The sequence below is a fragment of the Rhinoraja longicauda genome, chromosome 4 (assembly GCF_053455715.1).
Source record: "Rhinoraja longicauda isolate Sanriku21f chromosome 4, sRhiLon1.1, whole genome shotgun sequence".
In the NCBI taxonomy this organism is placed as follows: domain Eukaryota; kingdom Metazoa; phylum Chordata; class Chondrichthyes; order Rajiformes; family Arhynchobatidae; genus Rhinoraja; species Rhinoraja longicauda.
The window spans coordinates 931,192-950,887 of NC_135956.1; the positions used below are offsets into that span (position 1 = coordinate 931,192).

Consider the following 19,696-nt stretch of genomic DNA (forward strand, 5'->3'; position numbering starts at 1 on the left):
AACTTCACCGCCCCGACACGGGAACTCCAACCGCCCCGACACGGGAACTTCACCGCCCCGACACGGGGACTTCACCGCCCCGACACTGAGCTTCACCGCCCCGACACTGAGCTTCACCGCCACGACACGGGAACTTCACCGCCCCGACACTGAGCTTCACCGCCCCGACACGGGAACTTCACCGCCCCGACACTGAACTTCACCGCCCCGACACTGAACTTCACCGCCCCGATACGGGAACTTCACCGCCCCGACACGGGAACTCCAACCGCCCCGACACGGGAACTCCAACCGCCCCGACACGGGAACTTCACCGCCCCGACACTGAGCTTCACCGCCCCGACACGGGAACTCCAACCGCCCCGACACGGGAACTCCAACCGCCCCGACACGGGAACCACCCCCCCCGACACGGGAACTTCACCGCCCTGACACGGGAACTTCACCGCCCCGACACGGGAACTTCACCGCCCCGACACGGGAACTCCAACCGCCCCGACACGGGAACTCCAACCGCCCCGACACGGGAACTTCACCGCCCCGACACGGGAACCACCCCCCCGACACTGAACTTCACCGCCCCGACACGGGAACTTCACCGCCCCGACACGGGAACTCCAACCGCCCCGACACGGGAACTCCAACCGCCCCGACACGGGAACTCCAACCGTCCCGACACGGGAACTCCAACCGCCCCGACACGGGAACTTCACCGCCCCGACACGGGAACTTCACCGCCCCGACACGGGAACCACCCCCCCCGACACTGAGCTTCACCGCCCCGACACTGAGCTTCACCGCCCCGACACTGAGCTTCACCGCCCCAACACGGGAACTCCAACCGCCCCGACACGGGAACTCCAACCGCCCCGACACGGGAACTCCAACCGCCCCGACACGGGAACTTCACCGCCCCGACACTGAACTTCACCGCCCCGACACGGGAACTTCACCGCCCCGACACGGGAACTCCAACCGCCCCGACACGGGAACCACCGCCCCGACACGGGAACTTCACCGCCCCAACACTGAGCTTCACCGCCCCGACACGGGAACTTCACCGCCCCGACACGGGAACTCCAACCGCCCCGACACGGGAACTTCACCGCCCCGACATGGGAACCACCCCCCCGACACTGAACTTCACCGCCCCGACACGGGAACTTCACCGCCCCGACACGGGAACTCCAACCGCCCCGACACGGGAACTCCAACCGCCCCGACACGGGAACTCCAACCGCCCCGACACGGGAACTCCAACCGCCCCGACACGGGAACTTCACCGCCCCGACACGGGAACTTCACCGCCCCGACACAGGAACCACCCCCCCCAACACTGAGCTTCACCGCCCCGACACTGAGCTTCACCGCCCCGACACTGAGCTTCACCGCCCCAACACGGGAACTCCAACCGCCCCGACACGGGAACTCCAACCGCCCCGACACGGGAACTCCAACCGCCCCGACACGGGAACTTCACCGCCCCGACACTGAACTTCACCGCCCCGACACGGGAACTTCACCGCCCCGACACGGGAACTCCAACCGCCCCGACACGGGAACCACCGCCCCGACACGGGAACTTCACCGCCCCGACACTGAGCTTCACCGCCCCGACACGGGAACTTCACCGCCCCGACACGGGAACTCCAACCGCCCCGACACGGGAACTCCAACCGCCCCGACACAGGAGATTCACCGCCCCGACACGGGAACTCCAACCGCCCCGACACGGGAACTCCAACCGCCCCGACACTGAACTTCACCGCCCCGACACTGAGCTTCACCGCCCCGACACTGAGCTTCACCGCCCCGACACTGAGCTTCACCGCCCCGACACGGGAACTCCAACCGCCCCGACACGGGAACTCCAACCGCCCCGACACGGGAACTCCAACCGCCCCGACACTGAACTTCACCGCCCCCACACTGAGCTTCACCGCCCCGACACTGAGCTTCACCGCCCCGACACTGAGCTTCACCGCCCCCACACTGAGCTTCACCGCCCCCACACTGAGCTTCACCGCCCCCACACTGAACTTCACCGCCCTGACACGGGAGATTCACCGCCCCGACACGGGAACCACCGCCCCGACACGGGAGATTCACCGCCCCGAGACGGGAACCACCGCCCCGACACAGGAGATTCACCGCCCCGACGCGGACGATTCAATCGCCTCGACGCGGGAGCTTCGATCGCCGGCTGCGGGAGCTTCGACTGCAGATGGTTCGACTCCCCCGACCGTGGGAGAAAAGGGGGAAAGGTGATAAGACTTTATTGCCTTCCATCGCAGTGGGGAATGTGGGGCAGCTGCTGTGTTCGGTGCTCATGTCAAATCTTTATGTAGTTGTGTGTCTTGTTGCTTTTTCTTGTTATGAATCTATGACAAACCAAATTCCTCGTATGTTGCAAAACATACTTGGCTCATAAATTACAATTATGATTATGAATTATGATTATGATAAATGTAACCACTGCACAGTTTACAAGCATATCTTTAGTTATTAAAACTCTAGAGTTCTTGTAAACTTCTCTGCCTCTGAGTACATTTTTCTTCATCTAAGGCGTTTTTAAAAAGCTTTGACCAAGCTTTAGATCAATTTTTCCAGAAATGTTTATTTGGCTAGGTTGTCAGGTGAGACAATAAATATTAGTTCATTAAATGATTAAATATGTTTATTTAAATGTTTTCAATTGCTTAAATATGTTTTAACTATTTTGTTTTGCGTGCAATATGTTAATATTTTATTTTATTAAATCAACACTATTTTCAGTTGTATCTGAATTGTTTTAAATGTTTTAAATATGAGGGTCATTCAGAAACATTACAAATTCCAGTTGTTTTTTAGCCATTTGAAGGCTGCAGCTTATTCCATAACGCCTTTGTGACACCATTGTTTTATGTAAAGCACTGCATTATGCTGGATTGGGATGGTTTTTGGAAGAACATCAATATTGACTAATTGGAAAAGGTTCGTTGAACATGCCACGCAGCAATCAGTTGGATTTGGTCCATTTAGCGAATGAAATAAAAATTCTCAGAAACCACAGTTAAATTTTAGCCCATGCCTTTCGATTGTTGGAATAGGCCATTAGGAACACAGCCATATATGGTGAGGGTAAAACTGGAGGCTAGGAAGTCTGGAATGGGATTGAAGGGGCAAGATGCCAGGTTCAATCTGTGAAGGGTGTTCGTTAGGCAAAGGCAATGGGAGTAAGCAGAACAAATTGGTCGGCACAATGGCACAGCTATATATAGTTGATGCTGTACAGCGCCAGAAACACGGCTTCAATCTTGACTATGGGTGGTCTCCACAGAGTTTGTACCTTCTCCCTGTGACCACATGGGTTTTCTCCAGGTGCTCTGGTTTCCTCCCACATTCCATGACATGCAGGTTTATAAGTTAATTAGCTTCTGTAAAACTGTCCCAAGTTGTATAGGATAGAACAAGCGATCATTGGTTGGTATGGACTCGGTGGACTGCAGGGCCTGTTTCCACGCTGTATTTCTAAAGTAAATTAAACTAAACTAAATTGGTCTCTATCTTGGGAAAGAAAACATGGTTCTTCAAACTCATTTGGTGGAAGGAGCAAGCTCACAATAATTGGAACTGAATGCTGTTTGTCACATCATGTTCTGTATGAGTGGTACAGCGGTAGAGTTGCTGCCCTACAGCGCCGGAGACCCAGGTTCGATCCTGACCTTTTTTTTTTTTTTTTAATATATAAAAGTTTTATTCCAAAGAAAAACATACAAACATACTATGCAAAATGTGATCAAACAAAAGCCGCCTGTATCGGCAGTTTACAAATTAAACAATTATCACATTAAAATCCCGCCATCTCTGTCAACAATACATTCAACCCCCCGCGGCGACCAGCGTTCCCGGAAGGCCACCAGAGTCCCCGTGGACACCGCGTGTTCCCTCTCCAGGGACACGCGGGCACGGACGTAAGCCCGGAACAGGGGTAGGCAGCCGACTTCTGTGAGGCCGTCGACTGCCCGCTGCCTGGACCCGCGGATGGCCATCTTGGCCAGGCCCAGGAGCAGACCGACAGGGAGACCCTCTCCTCCCTCCTGACCCTCCCCCCTCTGTACCGGGTGCCCAAAAATTAAAATCGTAGGGCTAAAATGGAGCCAGAACTTGAGGAGCAGCCCCTTCAGATACTGGAACAGGGGCTGTAACCTCACGCACTCTGTATACAAATGGTACACGGTCTCCTCCTCACCGCAGAAGTGACAGGCGGCAGACGAGACCGTGAACCGGCTCAAGTATCTGTTACAGGCTATAGCCTTATGCAACACTCTCCACCCCAGGTCCCCGATGTAAAGCGGGAGGACCCCCTTATAGAGAGACCTCCACTGGGGACCGCTCCCGCCGTCAGGTGGTAACACGGACCGCCAGGGCGTGTCCGGACGGAAGACGAGAGCGAGGAAGTGGAGAGTGTGCAGGAGCAGCCTGTACAAAACGCGCCTCTCCGCGTCACGGAACGGCACGCTGGGCATCTGGGAAAGGCGGCTCATATTGCGTGGGGCCGGCTCTCGGGAAGGGACCCGTGCCGTGGGCCCGATGAGCAATTCCGACGGAGCGGGGGTAAGCCCAGTCGGAATCGCTCCACGCACACGCCTCTCCTCGACACCCACCGTGACAGGGTGAGGACCGGCCCCCCTCACAACCACAGCACCCCCCTCCCCCTGAGGAGCAGCGCCCTGGCTGAAGGTGACCAAATTCCTGGCTCTCAGGAGATCACGGTAAAAACCAGGCAACTCCCGCCTAGCGCGCTGACTCATGCCCGCTACCGGGAGCCGTGATCCCTCCTGGAGGCAGCGCCCCTGGCAGAAAAAGTACGTGGCCAGCGTGTGCCATCTGGGAGGGCACTCGGAGTACACGTACCTCCGCAAGGTCCTGAGTCGGAGGGCTGCCACCTGAGTGCGGACGCAGACCAGCGCCTGACCGCCCTCCTCCAACGGGAGACTCAGAACCCCAGCAGAGACCCAGTGGTTCCTCTCACCCCAGAAGAAGTTAACTAACCTCCTCTGTATCATGGCGATGAAACGAGAGGACGGGACCAGAGTGGCCAGCCGGTACCACAGCAGAGAGGCCACCAGCTGGTTTATGACCAAAGCCCTACCCCGATATGATAACACACCAAGGAGGCCTGACCAGCGCCCCACACGGGCGACCACCTTCGCCTCCAGCTCCTGCCAATTCGCCTGCCAAGCCCCCTCAGTGGGACTCAGGTAGATCCCCAGATAGAGGAGGTGCGTGGTGCTCCACGCAAAAGCTGCCATCTCCTCCGGCAGGGAGTCCACCTGCCACTGACCCACCAAGAGCCCAGCACACTTCCCCCAGTTGATCCTGGCGGAGGATGCGGCTGAGAACACCCGCTGGCACTCACGCATCCTCCGCAGGTCAACCGGGTCGGTGAACATTAGTAACACATCGTCGGCGTAGGCCGAGAGAACCACCTCCACCCCCGGCCCCGGCAAATCCAAACCTGCCAGCCGCCTCCGTAGGAGACACAGGAATGGCTCCACACAGAGGGAATAAAGCTGGCCGGACATGGGGCATCCCTGACGAACCCCCCTTCCAAAGTGAATGGGAGCCAACAGAGAGCCATTGACCTTGACCAGGCACTCTGCGGCAGCGTATAGGAGCCGGACCCGGGCCACAAAATGGGGTCCGAATCCAAACGCCCGCAGAGTCCCGAGAAGGTAGTCGTGTCCCACCCGGTCAAACGCTTTCTCCTGGTCAAGGGAGAGAAAGGCAACGGACTGACCAGCCCTCTGGCACAGATGGATCAGGTCCCGGACCAGATGGATATTGTCCTGGATGGACCGGCCCGGGACTGTGTAGGACTGGTCAGGGTGGATCACATGGGACAGCATGGGCCCCAGGCGATTGGCCAATGCCCGTGCAAAGACTTTGTAACCCGTACTGAGAAGAGAGACCGGGCGCCAGTTCTTCAAGAGGCGGAGATCGCCCTTCTTGGGCAGCAGGACGACGACTGCCCTTCGCCATGAGAAGGGCATCTCCCCGGTCGCCAGGCTCTCCCCCAACACCTTCACATAGTCGCCCCCCAGGACACCCCAGAAGGCTCGAAGAAACTCCACAGTCAGCCCATCCAGCCCCGGAGACTTGCCCCTCCTGAGCTGGTGCAGGGCACCAGTCAACTCCTCCAGAGTTAGGGGATCATCGAGGCGCTCAGCCACCTCCCTGCACACTACGGGTAAGCCCTCCCACAGCACCCCTTGTGCCTCCTCACTAGATGTTCCCTCGGAGAACAGAGTGTCATAGAACGACCTAACTGAGGCACCGATCCTCTCTGGATCCGTGACGGAGGAGCCATCGTCCGCAAGCAACTCGACAAACTGCCTGCGGGCACCTCGGCACTTCTCCAGGGAGAAGAAAAAGGGGGAGGCGCGGTCCAGATCGTGCAACATCTGGACTCGCGACCTCACATACGCGCCCCGGGACCTCCTCAGCTGCAAGTCCCTCAGTGCCCCTTTCTTCTCCTGGTACTCCTCCCACTCACACGAGTCCCCCTCCGTCTGACCCAGGCGAGACTCCGAGTCGAGCAACTCTCTCTCAAGCCGTCCGATCTCGGAGTCACGCCCCTTGGTCGACCCCCTCGTGTAGTCCTGGCAAAACAGACGGACGTAAGCCTTCCCTACATCCCACCACTGCCTTAGGGAAGGGAAACGCCCCTGCCTTTCCCTCCACTCCGCCCAGAACTGCTTGAATGAATCCCGGAACCGGCGCTCCTCCAGTAGCCGGTTGTTGAAGTGCCAGTACGCGGACCCTGCCCGTGTGCGCGTCGGGATAAAGTCCACTCGCACCAGGCAGTGGTCCGAGCACGGCTCCAACCGCATGGAGGCTGCCGAGACACAGGACACATAAGCCTTAGACACATATACACGGTCAATACGGGAACCACCCCCCTTAAACCTGTATGAGAAGGCGCCGGAGTTGGGATGGAAATTCCTCCAAGCATCTACTAGCTCAAAAGAATCCACCAACTCCCTTAATGTCTTGACCGCTGCCGGATCGCGCTGAATGCCAGAGCGATCTCTCGCCTCAAGGGTACAATTAAAATCACCCCCCAGGAAAACACACTCCCCCCGATCGATGGTGTTCAACAGCGCGGTCACTTCTTGTGTTAACCGCGTCTGCATAGCACCGCTCTTGGGGGCGTACACATTAATAAAATGTAATGGCACGCCATCCAGGCGCACGGCCAGATACAACAGCCGGCCTGGTACAATGTCCTGCACCTTGACAATCTCCGGCTGGAAAGATGGGGCCAACAGGAAGGCCACTCCACTCGAAATGGAGGTGAGATGGCTCATGTAGACCCCCCCTTCCCACTCCAGGAGCCAGGTGGGCTCGTCACTAGCCACAGTGTGTGTTTCCTGCAGGAAGCTCACCGCGTACCTCCCGTCCCTCAGCACCGAGAGATGGTGAAACCTACGGAGAGACTCCCTGCCCCCATTAATATTCAGACTGGCTATAGTGAGCTTCATTTTGAAAGCGCACAAGAACATTTACCAGCCCCCCGTGATGGAATGGAGCCTCCCCGAGCCCTCTGCCCTTTCTTTAGGGACTTAAAAAGCTCTTGGAGCTGGCGCCGCTCATTTTTCAATACACCTGCCACGTTCCCCTCCTCCTGAAGGATGGCATAAATGGACTGCAAGGGTACCGTCAGGTCCGACCAGCAGTCAACAGTCAGATCTGCCTTATTCCTCTTCCCTCTGCTGTCCTTCAGAAACTTCCGGAGTTCCCAGATATCAACAAGCCGAGACACGGGGCTGCGGGTGGGACAGTCCATCAACTCACTGTCGCTGGACTCCACGTCCCCCTCCTCCTCCCACTCAATGTCTGAGCCCGAGTCTGGATAGTTCTGACTCCCAGCCGCCTCGCTCACCCCTCCCTGTGAGGTGGGCGGGTCGGCCACATCACCCGGTCCCTCCTCCGTCACCATCCCACCCCCAGGATCAGTGACGGGGGCAGGTACCGGTACCTCTAACTGTGGCAAGCTGCCTGGTAAATGGCCAGGCTCCTGCACACCCCCACTGCCCTCTGTAACCGGATTGGGGGCAGTGATGTCGGAGGAAGTCTCCGGGGCGGGCAGTGAGAGGGTACGTCTGGAGTCCGACCGAAGGACACGATCCGAAACGACCTTGTCCTCCTTCGCACCCAGGGCACCCGGCCTAGCACCGTCACCCAGAGAGTCCCCGTCCCCCACCACCAGGGGAACCACCTCGCTCTGGCCCTCAGGGGGCGATGTTCCCGGAGTCTCCCCTGCTCCCTCAGCCGATGGGGCAGCACACCCCTCAATAGGACTCGTAGCCTCAGTGGGGAGCATGGGCTGGGGACCCACCCCCACATTCAAGTCCCCCCCATCAATCTTCCCCTGGTCACCCTCTAAGCCAGCGGACGCAATCCCTGGGGGAACAACCCCCTCGGGTAGTGTGTCACCACTCTCAGGTGGTCCCTGCACTACAGAGGCATCCTCCTGCCCACAGGAAGCGTGTACTGGGTACTCTGCCTCAACAGGGGAGAAACACCTCCCTTCAGGTCGCCCCTGACCTTCAGGGCCGTTCTCCGTGTCAGAGGACCCGTGCCTCCTCCTCTTATAACCACTAGCGTGCAGTGGTACAGTCAGCTCCATTGCTGAAGCCTGTTCCTCCGCCCCGCCATCTACCTGCTCATCCTCTCCAGCCCTCAGACCCTCAGGCTCAGAGGCGAGCTCGATAATATCTACTGCCGGGGGACCCTCATTAAGGTGACCTTCTGCCTGGCGTCCCGCTTGAACGTTCTTCTTCTTCCTTTTAGCTTTCTTACTCTTCTGTCTCTCCCAGTGCCCCTCATCCACCCCCCACACTGCACCGGCATCCTCCGCCACAGGTACGGGACATGGGGGTGGTGGGGGAATGGAGGATGGGAGCAAGGGAACAAAGTCATCACGGGCCACCGTGGTAGAACCAGCAGCCCCAGATGGGCCAGCACTGCCTTCCTGGGCCACCTTGGTGGAGCTGGCAGCCCGGTGCTTGGGACAATTCCTGCGGAAATGCCCCACCTCTTTGCATGCATGGCAGCGTGCTTGGCCCGTGTTCCAAAACACGCGATAGCAGAATCCTTCCCATTCAACCTCAAAACTCCCCTTCATATCAATCCCCTGTGCCAGCTGTATGTACACGCGGCGATTGAACGTTAATACATGCTGCATTTCGGGATCATCCAACCTATGCAACAGTTTGGTGGGCCCAGACCGCACCTCCCCCAGCTTAGTTACATGTGGGAGCAGGAGCGCGTCCGGAACATAAGGGGGAACGTTGGACAGCATGACCGGCAGCACGGGCCGTCCCCATGGGTCCACCGCCATGTAAATCCCAGCCACCGTGATCCCCCTTTCCAATGCGGTAGCCACCGACTGCTCATTCTTTAGGATGACAACAGCCTTCCCACTGACCACCGCGCCTGCCATTATGGCCTTCTTGCCAACAGTCTCCCCCAGCGCGGTTAGCACAGCCTTGAAGGTAATGTTGCCCTGCAAGGTCACTTTCACCCCGTGTATACGCCCCAACGACTCATGGCCCTTAGTCACGGAGACTGCCGACTGTACGGCAGCTGCATAAGTCTTGGGGGCCGCCATCTTTAGGGCGTGGAGCAAAACAAAACGTCTCAGTATTTTATAAGTCAAAGCAGTCTTTCTGCTATTGCTGCACCTCCACGCATTTGCAGCAGTTTAAAGTCTTGTGAAGGCTTTCCTGGCAAAGCAACAGAAGCAATCTCCTCCTGATAAGATAGGGAAAAGTCCGTGCCAATCCTCCCGTCGTAGAAAATGGAGCTTCCGGAGGCTTCTTCCCCAGGTCTCGATCGCCCTCCCGGCTTCAACGAAAATCCAATGCACTATTGCCGTACTTACCCGGCACACCTGGACCGGGCAAAGTCGGTGTGGGAGGGAACTTTCCGATGCTACAGACCACAAACACCGCTCCAGACTCAGCTCCCACCAGTTCAAGTGCAACTTGGCCTTCCGCCAGCCACTGCCGCTCCTACGACTTTCAGAAAACACGAACAAATCCTCCCCAATTAGAGGACTCTTTCAACAAAGAGAGTCTCTGCTTTCCGACAGAAGTCCAAAAAGCAAATTCTGACTGCTTTCGTTTGTCCTCGCCAAACAAATCCTTCGAAAATAATCAAATCCTCACAGCCAGCGCCACACACCCACGTCCGATCCTGACCTCGGGTGCTGTCTGTACAGAGTTTGTATGTTCTCCCTGTGACCACACAGCTTTCCACTGGGTGCTCCGGTTTCCTCCCACATTCCAGGAACATGCTGGTTTGTAGGTTAATTGGCTTCTGTAAATTGTCCCGAGTGTGTCGGATCGGGTACAGGTCATCGCTGGCCAGCACGGACTCGATGCACTGAAGGGCCTGTTTCCATGCTGTATCTCTAAATCAAACTAAACCAAACAGATCCACAGAGGACGCCATCTCTCTGGCTCTTCACACTGTCCTGACTCACCTGGGGAGACAGGGCACGTACGTGAAGATGCTATTCATAGACTATAGCTCTGCCTTCAACACGGTCATCCCCACCAAGCTCATCACCAAACTCCACCAGCTAGGCCTCAGCTCGTCGTTATGCGACTGGATCCTGGACTTCCTGATGGAGTGACCGCAGGCAGTGAGACAGGGCCCGCACCTGTCCTCCACTATCACCCTGAGAACCACAGGGCTGTGTTCTGTGCCCCATGCTCTACTCCCTCTTCACACACGACTGTGTTCCTGCATTCGACACCAACACCATTGTCAAGTTTGCAGACGAAACAACGGTGATCGGGCTGATCAGCAACGGTGATGAAACAAACTACAGAGCAGAGGTGCAGAACCTGGCGGACTGGTGCTCTGATAACAACCTGTCCCTAAATACCACCAAGACCAAGGAGCTGATCATCAACTTCCGTAGGTCACACAACGGGGAATACGCCCCGATCTTTATCAATGGGGACAGTGTGGAGAGAGTGTCCAGCTTCAAGTTTCTGGGCACTCACATTTCAGAGGACCTAATATGGTCCAATAACACTGCTGTGCTGGTCAAGAAGGCACAGCAACGACTGTTCTACCTAAGAACACTGAAGAAGTCTGGTCTGCTCCAATAACTGCTGACGACCTTCTACCGCTGCACCATAGAGAGCATCCTAACACATGGCATCCCTGTGTGGTATCTCAGCTGCACGGAGGCAGAGAGGAAAGCTCTTCAGCGGGTAGTCTGTAGAGCTCAGAAGACCATCGGAACACAGAGTGGAGGGCATCTACAACACACGATGCCTCAGAAAAGCCACCAGCAACCACAAAGACTCTTCACACCCCTGCAACAGTCTGTTCGAACGTCTACCATCGGGCAGACGATACAAGGCCTTCTACGCCCGCACCTCCAGACTCAGGAACAGCTTCACCCCCAGGGCCATAGCTGCTATGAACCGGTCCACATCGCACAGTGAACCGGTACAGAACAAACTTGAACTTTATTCTGTTTTAAAACTATTTCTAATTTTGTTTCACTGGGTTGTATAAATTAATACTGACTAGCTAATTAATTTATTGCATTGTATGGAAGGCGCATTCCCAATCCCGTTGTACCCCTGTACAATGACAATAAAGATATATTGTATAAGAAAATAACTGCAGATGCTGGTACAAATCGAAGGTATTTATTCACAAAATGCTGGAGTAACTCAGCAGGTCAGGCAGCATCTCGGGAGAGAAGGAATGGGTGACGTTTCGGGTCGAGACCCTTCTTCAGACTGAAGAAGTCTGTTCGACTGAAGAAGGGACTCGACCCGAAACATATCCCATTCCTTCTCTCCCGAGATGCTGCCTGACCTGCTGAGTTACTCCTGCATTTTGTGAATAAATACCTTCAAGATATATTGTATATTGTATGAGTGCCCTGAAGTTACTACAGCATGTCAAAACAAGTGACAAAATGCCCAGCATCAATATTTCCCATGTTAATTAGCCAAATGCCCAAGGAGTGTAGCTTTTCATTGACAGCAGGAGATTACTGCATTAGCCTGTACATTTCAGGAATCAGATATAATACCTGGTTGTCCTTTCATTCCTGGAGATCCTGGATACCCTCTATTTCCTTTGTCACCTAAATAATAATCAACAGTGAGTTACAATCTCATCTCACAGATGACAGATTATCACTAGTATCATTTTACTTGCACTATATTTGTGAAGGAATGCTTTTTTTTTTTTTTTTACATAGAAAGCCATTACGTAGGGGTTTTTAGTCATATTAATGTCACACATATGTACAGAATATGATAATGCTTCAACATGATTCCATACAATAATTGAAAAATATGCCTGTTAACAAACAATGGCTTCCATTGAGGACAGTGTCGCCTATTTCCTATCCCCAGAGATGCTGCCTGACCTGCTGAGTTAGTCCAGCTTTTTGTGTGAACATGAATGAATGAATGAATGAATGAATGAATGAATAAGTTTATTGGCCAAGTATGCATATACAAGGAATGTGCCTTGGTGCTCCGCTCACAAATAACAACACAAACACAGTTAACAATTAAGAATAAAGCATAAACACATCAAAACAATAAGGATACAACATTACGGTCTAAACATGGGGGTGAAAATAAACCAGAGCAAAAAGAGACTACAGACTTTGGTTATTGAGTAGAACTATCACTTGTGGAAAAAATATGTTTTTATGTCTGGCTGTGGCTGCTTTGACAGTCCGGAGTCGCCTTCCATAGGGAAGTGCTTCAAAGAGTTTGTGGCCAGGGTGAGAGGGGTCAGAGATGATCTTGCCCGCTCGCTTCCTGGCCCTTGCAGTGTACAGTTCGTCAATGGGGGGAAGGTTGCAGCCAACAACCTACTCAGCTGTGCGAACGATCCGATGCAGCCTCCGGATGTCGTGCTTGGTGGCTGAGCCAAACCAGACCATGATGGAGAAGGTGAGGACGGACTCAATGATAGCAGTATAGAATTGGACCATCATTGCCTGTGGCAGATTGTGTTTATTCAGTTGTCGCAGGAAGTACATCCTCTGTTGGGCCTTTTTGACTGTGGAGTCGATGGTGGCCCCCCATTTAAGGTCCCTGGAGATGATGGTTCCAAGGAACTTAAACGACTCCACAGATGTGACTGTGGTGTTGTTGATGGTGAGTGGGGGGAGGGGAGGGGGATCTCTTCGAAAGTCTACAATTAGTTCCACTGTCTTGAGAGCATTGAGATCCAGGTTGTTGCGATGGCACCAGGACACCAGCTGTGCCATAGAGAGATACAGCGTGAAGACAGGCCCTTTGCCGCCCGGACCGGGAGGCGGGATGTAGAGCAACCTCCGTCAGGCAAACACACTCACCCCGCTCCCCAAACACACTCACCCCGCTCCCCAAACGCACTCACCCCGCTCCCCAAATACACTCGGCCCCAAACACACTCACCCCGCTCCCCAAACACACTCACCCCGCTCCCCAAACACACTCACCCCACTCCCCAAACACACTCACCCTGCTCCCCAAACACACTCACCCCGCTCCCCAAACACACTCACCCCGCTCCCCAAACACACTCACCCCGCTCCCCAAACACACTCACCCCACTCCCCAAACACACTCACCCCGCTCCCCAAACACACACGTCCCCCCGCTCCCCAAACACACTCACCCTGCTCCCCAAAAACGCTCACCCCACTCCCCCAACACACTCACCCCGCTCCCCAAACACACTCGGCCCCGAACACACTCACCCCGCTCCCCGAACACACTCACCCCACTTCCCAAACACACTCACCCCGCTCCCCAAACACACTCCCCCCCCCGCTCCCCAAACACACTCACCCCGCTCCCCAAACACACTCACCCCGCTCCCCAAACACACTCACCCCGCTCCCCAAACACACTCACCCCGCTCCCCAAACACATTCACCCCGCCCCCCAAACACACTCACCCCGCTCCCCAAACACACTCACCCCGCCCCCAAACACACTCGACCCCGAACACACTCACCCCGCCCCCAAACACACTCGACCCCGAACACACTCACCCCGCTCCCCCAACAAACTCACCCCGCTCCCCAACACACTCACCCCGCTCCCCAAACACACTCACCCCGCTCCCCAAACACACTCATCCCGCTCCCCAAACACACTCACCCCACTCCCCAAACACACTCACCCTGCTCCCCAAACACACTCACCCCGCTCCCCAAACACACTCACCCCGCTCCCCAAACACACTCACCCCGCTCCCCAAACGCACTCACCCCGCTCCCCAAATACACTCGGCCCCAAACACACTCACCCCGCTCCCCAAACACACTCACCCCGCTCCCCAAACACACTCACCCCGCTCCCCAAACACACTCGTCCCCCCGCTCCCCAAACACACTCACCCCGCTCCCCAAAAACGCTCACCCCACTCCCCCAACACACTCACCCCGCTCCCCAAACACACTCGGCCCCGAACACACTCACCCCGCTCCCCGAACACACTCACCCCACTTCCCAAACACACTCACCCCGCTCCCCAAACACACTCGCCCCCCCCGCTCCCCAAACACACTCACCCCGCTCCCCAAACACACTCACCCCGCTCCCCAAACACACTCACCCCGCTCCCCAAACACACTCACCCCGCTCCCCAAACACATTCACCCCGCCCCCCAAACACACTCACCCCGCTCCCCAAACACACTCACCCCGCCCCCAAACACACTCGACCCCGAACACACTCACCCCGCCCCCAAACACACTCGACCCCGAACACACTCACCCCGCTCCCCCAACAAACTCACCCCGCTCCCCAACACACTCACCCCGCTCCCCAAACACACTCACCCCGCTCCCCAAACACACTCACCCCGCCCCCAAACATACTCGACCCCGAACACACTCACCCCGCTCCCCCAACAAACTCACCCCGCTCCCCAACGCACTCACCCCGCTCCCCAAACACACTCACCCCGCTCCCCAACACACTCACCCCGCTCCCCAACACACTCACCCCGCTCCCCAACACACTCACCCCGCTCCCCAACACACTCACCCCGCTCCCCAAACACACTCACCCCGCTCCCCAAACACACTTGTCCCCCCGCTCCCCAAACACACTCACCCCGCTCCCCAAAAACGCTCACCCCACTCCCCCAACACACTCACCCCGCTCCCCGAACACACTCACCCCGCTCCCCAACACACTCGGCCCCAAACACACTCACCCCGCTCCCCAAACACACTCACCCCGCTCCCCGAACACACTCACCCCGCTCCCCAACACACTCGGCCCCAAACACACTCACCCCGCTCCCCAAACACACTCACCCGGCTCCCCCAACAAACTCACTCCACTCCCCCAACACACTCACCCCGCTCCCCAAACACACTCACCCCGCTCCCCAAACACACTTGTCCCCCCGCTCCCCAAACACACTCACCCTGCTCCCCAAAAACGCTCACCCCACTCCCCCAACACACTCACCCTGCTCCCCAAACACACTCGGCCCCGAACACACTCACCCCGCTCCCCCAACACACTCGGCCCCGAACACACTCACCCCGCTCCCCAAACACACTCACCCCGCTCCCCAAACACACTCACCCCGCTCCCCCAACACACTCGGCCCCGAACACACTCGGCCCCGCTCCCCCAACACACTCGGCCCTCAACACACTCACCCCGCTCCCCAAACACACTCGGCCCTGAACACACTCGGCCCCGCTCACCAAACACACTCCGTTAACCTACACTGTCCGGGCCAACAGAGCCCCCCCGGGCCTAATATGGGACAAGGGCGGTCCCGTACGGGACAAACAAATTTAGCCCCAAATACGGGATGTCTTGGCTAATATGGGACAGTTGGCAACCCTAGTCATAGGACTCAAGTGAGACATCAAGGCACAGACATTCCTAACTTGATTGCTTTAGCTCTAGTTGGTAAAAAGTAGAGGATGAAATGGAGACGTACATAGAATTCAGATTGTCAATTACGATCAAAGGAGAATGTATACCTCTAATAATGATGAGAAATGCAATAAAATGGAGCATTGGAGGAATTTATGTCACAATTGTATTATATTTTAAAATGCAGTTTCTGAATGTTACACTTTCTAATTGTATAATCATTTGGCATTTCAGATACAATTAATTGGCATCTCTCAGGGAAGGAACTGCAGATGCTGGTTTAAACTGAAGAGAGACTTCCAGCACCTGATATCATTTGTCCTCGACACCTCAAATGGTACCTTCACCTATAAATATATAAATTTTCCTCTGCAAGACACACAGGTGGTTTTTGGAGCAATTCAAGGCTTGCAAAATACTGGAATAACTCAGCGGGATAGGCAGCAGCTGTGGAGGATCTACAGCAGGTCTGGTCTGGTGTAGACAACAACAGCTCATTTTGAGGTGTCCCATTATTATCATGGTTCTTCTAAGGCTCTCATCGAATCTCTGCTCAACTGCTGTGGTGGGATGCTGGGAGGGATGTTTCATTGATGTGATAAGTCTCCTCCAAGATCTCTTTCTACCTTTCACGGTGTTTGTGCAAAAATATCAACTCAAGTATGTTGATCTGTTTGGTTCTATCGTGTCAGATGGGGACAGGTAATGATGCGATTTCATCAATTAAGCATGTTTATAGAGAAGGATACAGAATTTTCTAAAGAAAATTTGCAACCAACTTTTTTTGAGTATACTTTGCTGAAGCTGTTTGGTATTTAGCCAGTTTTAGGTGCTGAGGATGTCCAGCAATGTGGTCTCCCTCAGCATGAAGAGTGCAGATTGTCACAGGAAACATGTGCGGTATGAAACATAGAAACATAGACATAGAAAATAGGTGCAGGAGGAGGCCATTTGGCCCTTTGAGCCAGTACCGCCATTCATTGTGATCACGGCTGATCATCCACAATCAGTACCCCGTGCCTGCCTTCTCCCCATATCCTTTGATTCCACTAGCCCCTAGAGCTCTATCTAACTCTCTTTTAAATTCATCCAGTGAATTGGCCTCCACTGCCCACTGTGGCAGAGAATTCCCCAAATTCACAACTCTCTGGGTGAAAACGTTTCTTCTCACCTCAGTTTTAAATGGCCTCCCCTTTATTCTTAGACTGTGGTCCCTGGTTCTGGACTCCCCCATCATTGGGAACATTTTTCCTGCATCTAGCTTGTCCAGTCCTTTTATAATTTTATACATCTCTATAAGATCCCCTCTCATCCTTCTAAACTCCAGTGAATACAAGCCCAGTCTTTCCAATCTTTCCTCATATGACAGTCCCTCCATCCCAGGGATTAACCTCGTGAACCTACGCTGCACTGCCTCAATAGCAAGGACGTACTTCCTCAAATTAGGAGACCAAAACTGCACACAATACTCCAGATGTGTTTTTTATAAGTGATCTTAAAGATCTGTTTTTAAGTGACGTGCTTCCTGAAAATGGCCGTTTGAGATGAGGAAGTCTTTGTAATGATTCACAACAAACTACACTTTGAAAGAGAGGAAAAATACATGCTGATAAGATAGGAAGGAACTGCAGATGCTGGTTTAAACCAGAGATAAAGCAAAGAGGGGTCTCGACCCGAAACGTCACCCATTCCTTCTCTCCAGAGATGCTGCCTGACCCGCTGAGTTACTCCAGCTTTTTGTGTCGATCTATGGTGATAAGATGGTCTGGTGTCTTCATGTGATCATTTATGAGATTGACATAAGCGCCAACGCTTAAGTCAACATCATTTTGGCTCCCTATCCTCTCTCACATCGCCCTTTCCAGCATATGCAGAAGGGAGAGGATGTTGACAGATTGGAGCACCATCAAGGCTAACCCTGACCACCTCATCCATGCTGACTTGAACAATCTGCCCAACATGCCCCTGAAGTCCTGCAAACCCTTCTGGCCTTCAGCCAAATCCCTGGAAGACTTTGACCCCAAGACTGAGTGGCACAGAGCCTGGAAAGATGCCAACACCAACAACGGAGAGGTCATCACAGACCCACAGTGAAACCACCGGGATTTGACCTCCATCGCAAGCAATGGCTAACCCTGAACAGAGATCCCCACCCTCCATGCAAGAACAGCCCCTCACCTGCACGTGGGGGATGACAGACAGACAGCCCTGCTTGCGACTGCGGATATCCAGACCAGACCATCCCACACATCGTGAATGATGGCTCACTGAGGCTTTTCCCTGGTGGCATCAAGGCCATGCACCCAGCACCTGATGCTGCCCTGACCTGGATGTCTACCCTTGGCCTATAACTTTAGGCTGTGCACACCACACGCAAGAAGAAGAAGAAGATTTATGGGGTCGTGTGCTGCACACACTTTTAAAAATCTGGCAGAACATGCAAATGCCAACATTCAGCTTGTTGCTGCATCTCATCCAGGAGCTAAATTGACTTAAGAAATGAATGAATCTCAGTCACATTACAAAAGCCATTGATGCAGAAATATTATATTTTCCTTATTCAATGAGAAGGGGTAAAAATCCAAGTGGGAATAAGGGATGTAGGGAAATATGTAGGATGGAACTGCAGGTGCTGGTTTATACCAAAGATAGACACAAAATGCTGGAGTAACTCAGTGGGTCAGACAGCATCTCTGGAGAAAAGGAATAGGTGGCGTTTCGGGTCAAGACCCTTCTTCAGACTGAGAGTCAGGGGAAAGGGAAATGAGAGATGTAGACGGTGATGTAGTCTAAAGAAGGGTTTTGACCTGAAAGGTTACCTATTCCTTTTCTCCGGAGATGCTGTCTGACCCACTGAGTCACTCCAGCATTTTGTGTCTATCTTTGGCGTTTGTGGGGAATATTTTATCTAAACGTATATATTTAAAGGTGATTAAAATGCGGCACTTCTGTTAAGGTACAAAATATACCAGTGGCATCATTACTGAAAGCCTATTACTGCTATTCATACTTCCCTTCCTCACTGCATACAATAATAAACATACTGCAAATTAGGGAAGCTAAAGCAGTTTTAATTATTGAGGAATAATGTTGCAACAAGGACCTAATTTTACAAGATGCAGAACGTCATCTGTAATTCTGCAGGTCCAGTCCGAAAAAGGGTCTCCATCCAAAACGTCATCTATCCATGATCTCCAGAGATGCTGCCTGACCTGTTGAGTTACTCCAACACTTTATGTCATTTTTTGTGAACCAGCATCTGCAGTTGCTTGTTTCTACTTTCTCGTCTGTAATTGTAACTTTATTGGAAATGTGAAATCATTTGCCTCAGAATGTTTACAATAGACTCTTGACTAATGTAGGATAGACACAAAATGCTGGAGTAACTCAGCGGGACAGGCAGCATCTCTGGAGAGAGGGGATGGCTGACGTTTCGGGTCAAGACCCTTCTTCAGACTAATGTATATTGTCTGAAGTTATCTGATTTTTATTTAACAGTTTTCTTACTTAATTTTAAATTGGAAAAGAGATTATAAAAAAAAGGAAATGTTTGGCTGTCCCCATCTGCGATGTTTTATAGACACATGAGGTGCTGCACATGCTGGGATCTTCAGTAGAACACTCAGCGCGGGAGTAACTCATCGGGTCAGGCAGCATCTCTGGAGAAATGGATAGGTCGAGACAACTTCTTCTGTAGATGGTTCGGGTCATCACACTTCTTCTGAAGAAGGGTCACAGCCCGAAACGCTGCCTG

General features: G+C 54.0%; 1 protein-coding gene across 2 annotated transcripts in view; it reads right to left on the minus strand.

Moving 5' to 3' along the window:
• Positions 1-19,696, minus strand: part of colec10 (collectin sub-family member 10 (C-type lectin)) — an 89,777-nt gene that overhangs the window by 15,079 nt on the left and 55,002 nt on the right. For both annotated transcript variants that reach the window (XM_078398463.1, XM_078398462.1), the window contains one exon: positions 12,116-12,169. In XM_078398463.1, the coding sequence (XP_078254589.1) occupies positions 12,116-12,169 (54 nt within the window). The remainder of the gene's footprint in view (positions 1-12,115; positions 12,170-19,696) is intronic.